Raw genomic sequence first — 13,002 nt, 5'->3', positions numbered from 1 at the left:
CACTTCTAGCACCTTGGGCAATTCAGAGCAAGGTGGTCATGCCCATACTGTGTTGTGATGGGACAGGAGCTCAGGATCGGTTGCTCTGGTTTGTATAGGGCATTGGGAATAGCTGGCCTCGGAGCTGGCAGGGATAGGGTGCACCAGCCAGAATCCAGCCACGTTGGCGCCAGCTCACTGACACATGATCTCCAGAGTTGTGCCTGCCATGTGGCAAACCGTGAAATGAGCTGGCTTATCTCCAGGGAATTTGGTTTACTTTTAGTTTTGAAGCCTCTGATTTAAACATTACATACATTGAAAGTTTTAGAACTTTTCTTTGGCTGAGAATTCAGTTTTTCAACAAAAGATTAAAACCACGACTTTGCATTTAATTAAAAAGCAAATTTTGTGGTTTGTCTTCTTTTTCTTGGCACTAGAAATCAGTAGGATACAGAGTTTATCATTAAAACAGGAATTCTGGGACGCCTGGGTGGCTCAGCAGTTGAGCGTCTGCCTTTGGCAGGGTGGCATGTTCCTGGGGTCGGGCTCCCTACATGGAGCCTGCTTCTCCTTCTGCCTGTGTCTCTGCCTCTCTGTGTGTGTATCTCTCAGGAATAAACAAAGTCTTTAAAAAAAACAGGAATTTTGATTAAAATCATGATCATAAATTATGAAATTCTGCAGACTTATCTGAAAGGATTAGGGACATTTTCTGCTGATTCTTTGACACTAACTTTTAGATGAGAGAATCATTATTCATAAAATCTTCTGGATCTGAGATTTCCAAATGAAGATTCCCAGGATTTGGAAAAGAGAGACAAGATAAAGAAATTTTAAATAAGAGTCATTTGGAAGAGAAAAGTTCTGCTTAAAAAACAAAAAAGCTTGAAAACCACCACTTTTCTCATTTTGAACTCACTGTTCTAAGAGAAGAACATGCATCTGAGTTTAATTTTGCAATTGTATAGGTTGTGATTAGGTAAAAACTTGGTCACTGAGAAATGGTAGCAATGTACCCAAAGTTTTTGTGGCTAGCAGGTGTGTGTATGCATATGTATGTTGTGTGTCCATATGTGTGTATGTGAATAACTAGAGGGAGGAGTTTTATTTGCTGCTTTACATCATTTCTTTTACATTTATAAAATAAAAAATTCAATTATTAATGCATTTTCATTCTTTTAAACACCTTGATAATTCTTTTTTTATGTTGATTAGGGCCACTGTAATGATTTATTGATCTTTCAAACACAGCCTTATTCACTACTCAGGTAAGTGAATTCATTATATATGTATATATATATATATACATATATATACACTATTAATATATGATAATTTCTTTCATCTTCCTTTTTGGGAAGTGTGATAATTTTTCAAATAGTTTATGATTTGAATTTAAGAAAATGTTTACATCTTCCTAAAAGTATAATCAAATTTATAGTAGTGAACCACATACCAACAGGATATTTAAAAATTAAAATATACAATACAATCATATTTTTATTTTGTGCATAAAATTGCATTTAGTTCACATGGGAGTATTAAACATACTGTATTTCCTTGATTCTAAGCCTGAATTTTTTCGTATTTTTAACTTTTCTGAAATCAATGTGTGTCCAGTAATAGACACACATATATGTGCACTTAATTTAGTAGAATTTTTTTTTACCACCAAAAATGTTACTAAATTGGTGGTATGATTTATGGTATCTTAGCTCATACACTTGTGCTCTAAAAAGAGTATATTCGGGATCCCTGGGTGGCGCAGCGGTTTGGCGCCTGCCTTTGGCCCAGGGCACGATCCTGGAGACCCGGGATCGAATCCCACGTCGGGCTCCCGGTGCATGGAGCCTGCTTCTCCCTCTGCCTGTGTCTCTGCCTCTCTCTCTCTCTCTCTCTCTCTCTCTCTGTGACTATCATAAATAAATAAAAATAAAAAAAAGAGTATATTCAAGGTTCAGTTGAAAGATTGTGGAAGAAGCCCCTGTTTCTGCCTGTGAGGGTCAGGAGGAAGGGTTTGAGTAAAGTAGAAGTTGCCAAGTGACCAACTGTAGTTATTTATGCAGGGGGAATAACACGGGTGAAGGCATGTGAGAGAGAAGCTGACATGCTAGATGTCAAGGAATAGTCTAACTTCCAGACATTCTACAGCTTGAACTACTTGAAAACCACTGGACCAGCTCAAATTGGACCATCCTAATGGCTTTCTTAACTGCTCCTTCTGTTATTGTAGTGGTTCCTTCCGTTACTGCAGGTTAGAATCTCAGGGAACTTCAAAAAGTACTGATGCCTGTGTTCCATGCCCACATGTTATGATTTAATTGGTCTGGGATGTAGCCTGAACTTTGGAATTTTTGGAAGAATCCAACATAATTCTAACATGCAGGCAGTTTGGAAATTGCTGATGTCATGATTACCGCCTTGTATTGTTTCTTAACTTTTGCTGTGAACATAACTACTTTCCCTAAGTAGATTGCAAGTTCCTTATATTCAGGGATAATACAGTATTTGAGTGCTTACCATGGGAAAGCATTATGCTATGAAGTGAAAAGTCATGTTCTTTTCCTTAAATTGCTAGTAAAATAGAAGGCAGGTTTTCAACAACTCTAAAAGAAAAATAAAATTGTTTAAGAGAAACCTATACAAAGATAATGAGACTGGCAAAGAAGACCCTCTATTCATGTAGTTAAGATGGAGAGAGTTAGGGGAGTCTTTGCAGAAGAGGAAGAGTTAGAGACAATTTGCTATGAACAAGCATTGCAAGGGTGTTTGTACAGGGTATATGAGTATGGTATGTTCTGGAAACTGAATTCTTGAGCATTCCTAGACATAAGCCTGAGATGTGGAGTAGGAGAAGAAATCAGAAACCTTGTATCAATTAGAGCTTTTGTGTTTCATGCAGATGAGTTTACATTATCTTGTGGGAGATCAAAGAACCACTGAAAAATCTGGAGCAGAGGAATAAGCTGATCATATTACAAATTAGAAAGCTCCTTTGAGAAGAATGTGGTTAAGAGATTGGAGGGATATGTGACTGGGTAACGAAAGTTAATAGAGACTTGCAGGGATCCCTGGGTGGCGCAGCGGTTTGGCGCCTGCCTTTGGCCCAGGGCGCGATCCTGGGTTGATCCTGGAGAGACCCGGGATCAAATCCCATGTCGGGCTCCCGGTGCATGGGGCCTGCTTCTCCCTCTGCCTATGTCTCTGCCTCTCTCTCTCTCTCTCTCATAAATAAATAAAAATTAAAAAAAAAATTTAAAAAAAGAGACTTGCAGTGGTCAAGCATAAAGTGTGGGGCTGATCTTAAAAGTGGAGTTGGAGAAGGGATAGAGGTAGAATGGGCTTGGTAGGGGAAGAAGAGTAAAGAATAATAGGCTATGAAGAAGGAAGTGAAGGCAGCCCGGTGGCTCAGCGGTTTAGTGCTGCGTTCAGCCCGGGGTGTGATCCTGGAGACCTGGGATCGAGTCCCACGTCAGGCTCCCTTCATGGAGCCTTCTCCCACTGCCTGTGTCTCTGCCTCTCTCTCTGTGTCTCTCATGAATAAATAAATAAAAAATCTTAAAAAAAAAACCAAAAACCCATATTAAAAAAAGAAAAAGAAGGAAGTGAGTTTGAAGGTGGGACGGCGTAGAAAGATGAATTTGGTTTGGGGCCTTTTGAAATTGAAGTACTTAGTGTCTTTAATGGAGCTATTCATTAACTAGTCAAATATATGGAGAGATGTCTGGGCTAGACATAAAGATTTAAGAATCATAGTTAGGGGCTCCTGGGTGGCTTAGTTGGTTAAGCATCCAACTCTAGATCTCAGCTCAGATCTTGAGCTCGGGGTCATGAGTGCAAGCCCCATGTTGGAATCAACACTCCAGCTGGGATAGAGCAAGGATGAAGCCAACAACTGAGCACTAGGAACTCATAACATCTGAGGAGTTAAAGAAGCACAAGATAATGAAAGATGAATCAGGAGATAATGGGAATGCAAAATGGAGGGAGGAGAGAACTGAAGATGGAGAGACTACTTGCTGGAAAGAGGTCACAGAATATCTGGATTGCAAAGTGCCATGGATAATTTCTGGGGAGCAGCACTAAGACCACAGGAAAAGTAAGGATACAGTTGACCCTTTAACAGCACCGATTTGAACTGCACAGTTTCACTGATATGCAGGTTTTTCCCGATAAATCCACACAGCACTGTAAATGTATTTTCTCTTCACTAGGATTTTCTTAATAGAATTTCTCTTTTCCAGTGCACTTTACTGTAATAATACGGTATATAATACATAACATATAAAATGTATGTTTATTGACTATGTTATGGGTAAAGTTTCCAGTTCCACAGTAGACCATTAGTAATTACGTTTTGGGGGAGTCAAAAGTTAGGTGTGGATTTTCTACTGCATGGGGAGCCTTGGTGCCCCTAATCCTCAAGCTGTTGAAAGGTAATTGTTTATATGCTGAGAAGCCGCAACCAGGTTTTGGAAACAAGAAAACAAAGGAAAAATTGTCAGAGCAGGATCTTGAGGTGGATTTTAGTGAGCAGGTAACTGAATTAGTTGTTGAGAAGAATACTTTAAAGTAATGAGGAAAGTCGGCAGTAGGGATATAAAGGCAGAGTAATTTGTTGGCTGGAAGGGGTATAGGGAGAGGGCGCTGAGCAAGTCTTACTTGGTAGTGAGGTCATGGGGGGGAGAAAGAGGAGATGTGAGGATTTGAACTGCGAGGGTTGAGGAAGATCGGAAATCACTGCCTCCGTGGCTTCGAGAAGATTGGGACGAGGGCTGTGTAGCACAGCTGAGCACTGGGGAGGGGGCGGAGGGCTGAGACGGAGGAGAAGGGGGCAGGGACAGCCCGTCTGCCCAGCAGGCCTTTCTCTGGCGGCTCGGAGCGGCCAGGTGGCCCGGTCCACCGGGGGTCGGAGGAGGACGGCGGCCAAGGGGGGTAGAGTTGCTGGAAGAGAATGAAGCGCAGACGGACCGGGCTGGGCAGGAGAGGAAGCTGAGGCTGGAGGGGCCTTTGTGGCTGGAGGACCGGGAAGGGAGTGCGCGTCGGCCCGGGACGCAAGGCCGCGGTCCAGGAGGGGCGTGTGCACGCACTCGAGGAGGGTGACGGGCGGCGTGTGCGTGCTTCATGGCCCTATTCAACTAAGCTCTCTATTCTTAGTTTACTACTAAATCCTCGGGGAAGAGTTCGGGGGTGGAACGCCCAGAGTGCGGGTATCTAGAGCAGAACGGCTTTCCACACAGAATCAAGGACGGGGGAGGGGAGCCGGCGAAGTGACGGCAGCCCGGGAGCCTCGGGGCCGTGCTCCCCACCCGGCCGCGCCGTCCGCTCGGCTTGCTGCGGGGCTTGCAAGGGAGGGGAACCGGGATGGGGCGCTGCCCCCACACAAACGACGGACGCCGATAGGCCACACAGAACGGGCTTGGGTCTGAGGTTGGGGCCGAGGCCGACCGGCCGGCTTCGCGGCAGCGCCCTTTGCCCCTAGTGTGGCGCTTCTGGGAATGTGCACACATTGTTTTAAGGCTGAGCGATTTTCGATGCATCAAAGGGAATGTAAAGGGCGCCCGGCTGGGTCAGTCGGTTAAGCCCTGTCTTCAGCTCGTCAAGATCTCCATGTTCTGGGATCGAGCCCCACGTTCGGCTCTCAGCTCAGCGAGGAGTCCGGTCTTCCGCCCTTCCTTCTCTCTCTCAAATAAATAAAAGCTTTTTTAAAAGGGGTTGAAATGGAAGTTTTCTCAATATTGGGCTGCTTCCTCCTAAATAGTGCACACGAATAAGTATTTGTTGAATCAGTGAATGAATAGTAACAACAGAGTCGATCTCCCCATCTGACTCTTCCTTCCCCCATGTGGAAGGGGCACAGGAGCTATCGTGCTACCAGGGCAGCAGAGTGAAGTTGACATCAAGTGTAAGATTCGTGTCGTTTGCTTGTACTTCTCCCCTATCTATGTAGAACATTTTCATTCTCCTTCCTTAGACTTCCCAGAGTACAGAGAAAAGGCTTCATGAAAGTATGGAAGAAGATGCAAATATCTAGAGTGTATTTGTAAAAATGACAATGGAAGTTAATGACAGAATCAAGTGAATCTATCTTTAAACCTTTTTAAAAAGATTTATTGTTTAAAGTTTATCCGTTCAAACAGATGCTCTGATAGTTTGTTTTTTTTTTAAGATTTTATTTACTTATTCATGAGAGACACGGGAGAGAGAGGCAGAGGGAGAAGCAGGCTCCATGCTGGGAGCCCGATGTGGGACTTGATCCTGGGTCTCTAGGATAAGGCCCTGGGCTGAAGGCAGGCGCCAAACCGCTGAGCCACCCAGGGATCCCCTCTTTTGATAGTTTTATTTATTTATTTATTTATTTATTTATTTATTTATTTATTTATTTATTTATTTATTTTATTCATGATAGGCACACAGTGAGAGAGAGAGAGAGAGAGAGAGGCAGAGACACAGGCAGAGGGAGAAGCAGGCTCCATGCACCGGGAGCCCGACGTGGGACTCGATCCCGGGTCTCCAGGATCGCGCCCTGGGCCAAAGGCAGGCGCCAAACCGCTGCGCCACCCAGGGAATCCCTCTTTTGATAGTTCTTAATCAAGTTTCTTTTGGATTTAAAATCCAAAATCCTCTTCAAAGTAGCTGAAGAAAAAAAGGGAATTGTATTTGGAAGGACACTAGTCTCCAGGAGACTCAAAGGGGAAAAATGAACAGAGGGGGAAGGGGAGAACCTCAAGTGGTCTCTCATTGACTCTTCCTGTATTGCTGCTCCATTCCTCTCTTCAGACCTGCTGTATCTGGGTCAGTGTTAGTCAAGGGTGCCAGTGCACTGAGTTACAGCACGGGAATGGGGAGGACCGGGCCATATGGCATAAAAATGGATGTTAGATACTTCATCTTGGGGCAATGGAAGAAAAAGTTCTCAAGAAGACTAAGTAGTTTTTGGACTGGAAGGATAAATGAAAAAAGATAGACTAACCTGCTTTGAAATCAAGTCTGAATTTTTTCTGCTTAAATAACATGAGCCTCCCCAGGTGGCTCAGTAGATGAGCATCTGCCTTGGGATCAAGTCCCGCATTGGGCTCCCTGCAGAGAGCCTGCTTCTGTCTCTGCCTGTCTCTCTGTGTCTCATGAATAAATAAATACAATCTTTTTTTAAAAATAGAAAAATAACATTTTGTGTGGTGCATGGTGAGTTGTAATTTTTGTTTCCACTGGATTTTGGTCACAATATGCTATAAAATATATAATTATTGTGGTGCTCTGGGAAGAACATGTATCCTATCATGTTCCAAACAATACAGAGGAAATGCATTACCATTTCAACATTTTATGATGATTTTTATTAAGAATACTTACCTGTAAATATTTTATGATTCAGGTTCAAAAACCAATAATTCTATTATGTTTTATTTACAGGTCATGCCTTGACTGCATTGGCAAAAATGCTATAATTTTAGAAAGTCAGATATCTTTATTACCTCCTAAACTTCTGCAACAAGTACTCAAAAAAATAACATTTTGGACTGCAGCTAATCACCGAGAAGAACAAAGAACCCAAAAAGAAGAAACAGAAAATAAGTATCAGTGGATCATTAGCAATTAAATTGTCGTATACTCTATATATTTAATATGTGTAAACATTTTAATCAGACTGTATATTTACCCCCCAAATTGGAGGCTTTATTTAGAAGATAAAATTTGAAACAAAAATGCTATGTTAAAGTGATTATATGTCATGAATATATGGGAATTAGATGTTAATGGAAGATTAATTTATATTTATATTTGTAAACTAATTTCCTAATAAGCTGCGGGAAGAAATATACTTTCTGAAAGTAAGTACAGTTGTAAGAGATTTTAACTCACTGTGTACTCTTTACTGGAAAGTTTACATGAATTTGAGGAGAATAAGAAATTAACCCAAGGACTTTAGAAATCCCCCAACATAATAATAGATAAAAGCATTATACATCAACTTTCAGGAAGAATGGATGTTCTCAAGCCACTTTAAAATTAAAGCTTCTCATTAAATAACCCAGTTATTTATAAAACTTCTCCTTAAATAACTGATCCAGCTGGGCAAAATGATAAAATTGGCAAACACTGATGTGTGTTTAGTACCGGCCTTCTACCCTTCTGCACTTACCTAGCAAAGTCTTGTTAAGCATCATCGTAACTTTTCCTCACCATTATTTAAGGAGTGGAATACATGTCTTCAATTGTCCATTACTCCTAAGTTGTTAGTTTGTCCAAATTTATATATATATATATATATATATATATATATATATATATATATATCCCATGTTTTAAAGTGTCTAAAGTGGAGGTTTGCTTATCATACAGGCTTTGAAATATTGAGAAGCAGTAGATGTATTAACTTTTCAGACACATTAAAAAATACTTTTGCTTTGGAAGAGTGCTTCTAAAGCAGTTTTTGTAAGTAATGAAATGGGATGATAACCTAGTAATTTGCCTGTATAGAAACCCTGCTTTTTGGCCCACACCTCTCTACAGAGCTGGTACTCAAGACCCACCATACTGGAAATATGTTCTCCTCCCACTGATGGTCAGTATTAACTGCCTCTACGGAAATGGCACACTGTATTTATCTTTATATTCCTTAAACTAGTACTTTTGCCATAATTAAGAAATTACTCATATTATCGGTTATACCCTTCCACTGAATTATTAATAACAATGAATTATTTAAAAGTTCAGTATATGAAATTATTCTCCATAATACCACCATTCAGGTTATCTCTAAAATTTAAAATGTTAGAGAGAATATATTTCTATATTGAAAAATATATGTAATTTATAATATAGTAGCTTATACTAGGTCATTAAATTTTACAGGTATATTTTATATATGTACTGTATTTTGGAAGTGTAAAGCTTCTATTTATGTATTGAAATACTTTGTGCTTACATTTTATTTATTATACGAACCATATATACTATTTTCCTAGTTTTGTTAGTGTGAACCAGTCATTAGAGTTGATTGTGCAAATAATATTTCAGTGTAAGTTTTATTTTTTACTACGTTTAGGCTGATTAACAGATTTAGAAAATGAATCTCACAGGTAATATACATCTTAGAAGTCATTATTACATGAGCTTCTGTTATCAGCATTTTTAAGGGAAAAAACATCAAAACCTATTGGACAGTGATAGATGACATTGAAGGAAATGAACATCTTTTAAAATGTGAATTATGTGAATTTAAATTCTAGATTATGTGAACACTTTCCCTAGCCTCTTAGAAAAGTGCTTCTGATTTTAAATGGTTTACTTAGAATGTGAAAAGTTGGGAGTAGCCTCCTCAAAATACACTATCATTTAGGCTTCAACAGAAATCTGTGATCTGTGGCACACAAAACTTTTGACTTAATACACCGTGCTGCCTCAGGAACCTGTATGTTCTGAGCAGTAGCCCCATGGTTGGAGTGGCAGGAAATTCTGATCTTTACCTTTAAGCTCCAAAAGTTGGATTAAACCGAGCTTGGCTTGTCTGCTATTAGAAATTCTTGGAGTCTGCAAAGCCTGTGTTGAAGTCTCAAAGCCAAATAGTATTAATTCCTCACTTCCCATCAGCTGATGGTTTGCTGTCAATTTTTGTGCTGCTGACCTCCACAGTACAGAGGAACCCAAGACAGTAATAGCCCCATAACTTTCTCTCCGAGCTCCCCTCACAGGTGCTGTGTTTGAAAAATGACTCTACAAGGGTTGACAGTCTTTTTCAGATGGTTCACAGAATAGGTTTCCAGTCTGGTTCTCAAGGAAAAAGATTTCTGGCCATCTTTATTATGGTTATTCTCAGTATATTCTTCCCGTTGCCAGGAAGAATTCTTTTGAGTATTATCATTTTTAGTACGATATAGTCAGTAACACATCACGGTTAGGGTACATTTTTTTCCAAATCACATCTTTGCACACATAAAAAATGATTAGCCTTTGGCTAGAAGCATACCAAAGAACTTTATACCTTCTGTCTAGGCACTAAAGTGATGCTTTCACTAATACATTATTTATATTGTACGTGTGTGTGAGAAAGAAATAATAGAAACTAAGAGAATAATTTTCAGGATAGTACACACTGACAAATATTTTTTGACATTAGAACACTTCAAAAGAAAAGCAACTTTGAGAAACATGTAATACTCCCTCCCTGCTTTGTGCGTGTGTGCGTGCACATGTGCACACAGTCACACACACATGCCTGTTTTTTCATTTTATTAATGTGATTATATTGGCATTTCAAGTTGTTGAGGCTATCATACAGTCCAGTGTGCGGGAACAGCAAGAACATTTTTTATCATCCTGTTACGGACTGAATGTTTGTTCCCCCCAAATTCATATATCGAAACCCCGATCCTCAATCAATGTAGTAGTATTTGGAGGTGGAGTATTTGGGAGGTAATTAGGTTTAGATGAGGTCATGAGGGTAACAACCCCACAATGGGATTATTGTCCTTATAAGAAGAGGCAGAGACCAGAGCTCATTCGCTCTCTCACCTGCCATGTCAGGGTGCAATGGAAAGGCAGCCATCTGCAAGCCAGGAAGGGGGTCCCCACTTAAATCTGCCAGCACCTTGATCTTGGACTTTCCAGGCTCCAGAACTGAGAAATAAATGTCTGTCATTCAAACCATCCAGTCTGTGGTATTTTGTTATAGCAGTCACACTAAGACACACCTGAAGTCCAGAGTTTACATTAAGATTCACTCTCGATGGCATTTATCCTATGGGTTTAGATAGATGTGTAACAATATGTATCTACCATTATAGGAGCATATAAAATAGTTTCCGTCTCCTAAAAATCATCTGTGCTCTGTTCATTCATTTCCCCCACCCCACTAACCCCTGGCAACCATTGATCTTGTTACTCCATAGTTTTGACTTTTCCATAAGTCATATACTTGGAATGATGGAGTACGTAGCCTCTCCAGGCTGGTATATTTCAGTAGTTAGAAGCATTTAAGTTTCCTTGGTGTGTTTTCATGGCTTAAAAAGATAAATCACTTCTTTTCAGCACAGAATAAAATTCCATTGTCTGGATGTTCTTTATCAAGTTGAAGAAGTTCCTCTGTACTCCCTAGTTTGCTGAAATTTTTTAAAAGATTTTATTTCCTTATTTATTTTATTATTTATTTATTTTTATTTATCTGAGAGGGAAGAGCATGAATAGGGGAGGAGTAGAGGAAGAGGGGCAAGCGGACTCTGCACAGAGCACAGAGCCCAACATGGGATTCGATCTCAGGACCCAGAGACCATGACCAGAGCTGAAACCAGGAGTCGGATGCCCAACTGGATGACCCACCCTGGTGCCCCTTTCCACTTGCTGAGAGTTTTTATCCTGAATAGGTGTTATATAATTTTTCTGCTTCTATTGATATGATCATTTGATTTTTTTTTTTAGCCTTTTGATATGGTAGATTCCATTAGCTGCTTTTTGAATGTTGAACAGTCTTGCATACTAGGGATAAGTTTTACTTGGTCATGGCATATAATTCTTTTAAAATTTTTTAGAAATATTTTTAGAGAGAGAGAGAGACACGGAATGAGCAGGGTGAGGGGCTGAGGGGAAGCAGACCCCCTCTTGAGCAGGGATCCCCAATCAGGGCTAGGACCCTGGGATCATGACCTGAGGAAGCTGAAGGCAGGCGCTTAACTCACTGGACCACCCATGTGCCCCTCAAGTTGTCTATTTCTTATGTGAGTTTTGGCAGATTGTGTCTTTCAAGGAATTGGTCCATTTCATCTAGGTTATCAAATATAGGGGCAGAGTTGTTCATAATATTCCTTTTAATGTTATGGAATCTGTAGTGCTGTCCCCTATTTCATTTCTGACATCATTAGTAATTTGTGTCCTTTCTCTTTTTTCCTTAGCCTGGCTTAGAGGTTTATTGATTTTATTGATCTTTTCAAAGAACCAGCTTTTAGTTTTATTTGCTTATTTCTTGTTTTCTGTTCTTTTTTTTGTTTGTTTGTTTGTTTGGTTTATTCATGAGAGACACAAGAGAGGTAGAGACATACGCAGAGGGAGGAGGCTTGGGACTCCATGCGAGACTCCATCCCAGGACTCGAGCCCAGAACTCTGGGATCGCTACAGGAGTCAAAGGCAGATGCTCAACCACTGAGCCATCCAGGTGCTCCTTATTTCTTGTTTTCAATTTCACTGATACGGCTGTAATTTTTTTTTTTAAGATTTTATTTATTCATGAGAGACACACACAGAGAGGCAGGTTCCATTCAGGGATCCCATGTGGGACTTGACCCCCCGCCTCCAGGATCACACCCTGGGTGGAAGGCAGGCACTCAAGCTCTGAGTCACCCGGGCGTCCCAGCTCTAAATTTTTATTATTCTTTTCTTCCACTTGGATTTAATTTGCTCTTCTTTGGTTTCCTAAGATGAACACTTAGATGACTGATTTTAGATCTTTCTTCTTTTTTAAAAAGATTTTATTTACTCATGAGACACACAAACACACAGAGAGGCAGAGACAGAGGCAGAGGGAGAAGCAGGCTCCATGCAGGGAGCCCGATGCGGACTCGATCCCGGGACTCCAGGATCACGCCCTGGGCCGAAGGCAGGCGCCAAACCGCTGGGCCACCCGGGCTGCCCTCTTTCTTCTTTTCTAATATATGCAATTCAGTGCTGTAAATTTCCACCTAAGCACTGCTTCCACCCATCCTACAAATCTCGAAAAATTATAAACATACAGTGACTAGGGAAGAAAATGAAAGGAAGGAACTAAGGGAAGAAATGTTCAGGCTATGACAATTTGAGCCCGGAAAGCCTTTGTTACTGTTCAAGGTACTCCTTCCAAGCAGCGGCCCCAGCATGAAGATGGGGAAGAGACCAGGTAATAAAGCAGACTCCTCTCAGCAAACACATCCAAGTACGGAGACACCATTGCGTTAGGGATTTAAGATGTATTCTGGCCCAACCCTATTTTACAGGTGAGGAATTCAAGTTTAGAGGACAGTAATTCCTAATTTTCTGACCTAGTTGAAATCA

The 13,002-nt window shown here is 40.7% G+C and overlaps 1 protein-coding gene across 4 annotated transcripts in view; it reads left to right on the top strand.

The window, feature by feature from the left end:
* The window catches only part of KLHDC1 (kelch domain containing 1), a 45,997-nt gene extending 35,405 nt beyond the window's left edge, over positions 1–10,592 (top strand). For 2 of the 4 annotated variants that reach the window (XM_055304214.1, XM_055304216.1), the window contains exons 12-13: positions 1,198–1,250; positions 7,396–10,592. In XM_055304214.1, the coding sequence (XP_055160189.1) occupies positions 1,198–1,250; positions 7,396–7,582 (240 nt within the window). In that variant the 3' untranslated portion in view covers positions 7,583–10,592. The remainder of the gene's footprint in view (positions 1–1,197; positions 1,251–7,395) is intronic. The other 2 variants (XM_055304215.1, XM_055304217.1) reach the window with 2 other exon arrangements.
* The last annotated feature ends 2,410 nt before the right edge of the window (positions 10,593–13,002 follow it).

The sequence above is a fragment of the Nyctereutes procyonoides genome, unplaced genomic scaffold (genome assembly GCF_905146905.1).
Source record: "Nyctereutes procyonoides isolate TBG_1078 unplaced genomic scaffold, NYPRO_anot_genome, whole genome shotgun sequence".
Classification (NCBI taxonomy): Eukaryota; Metazoa; Chordata; class Mammalia; order Carnivora; family Canidae; genus Nyctereutes; species Nyctereutes procyonoides.
This window is presented reverse-complemented; position numbering and strand designations above follow the sequence as displayed.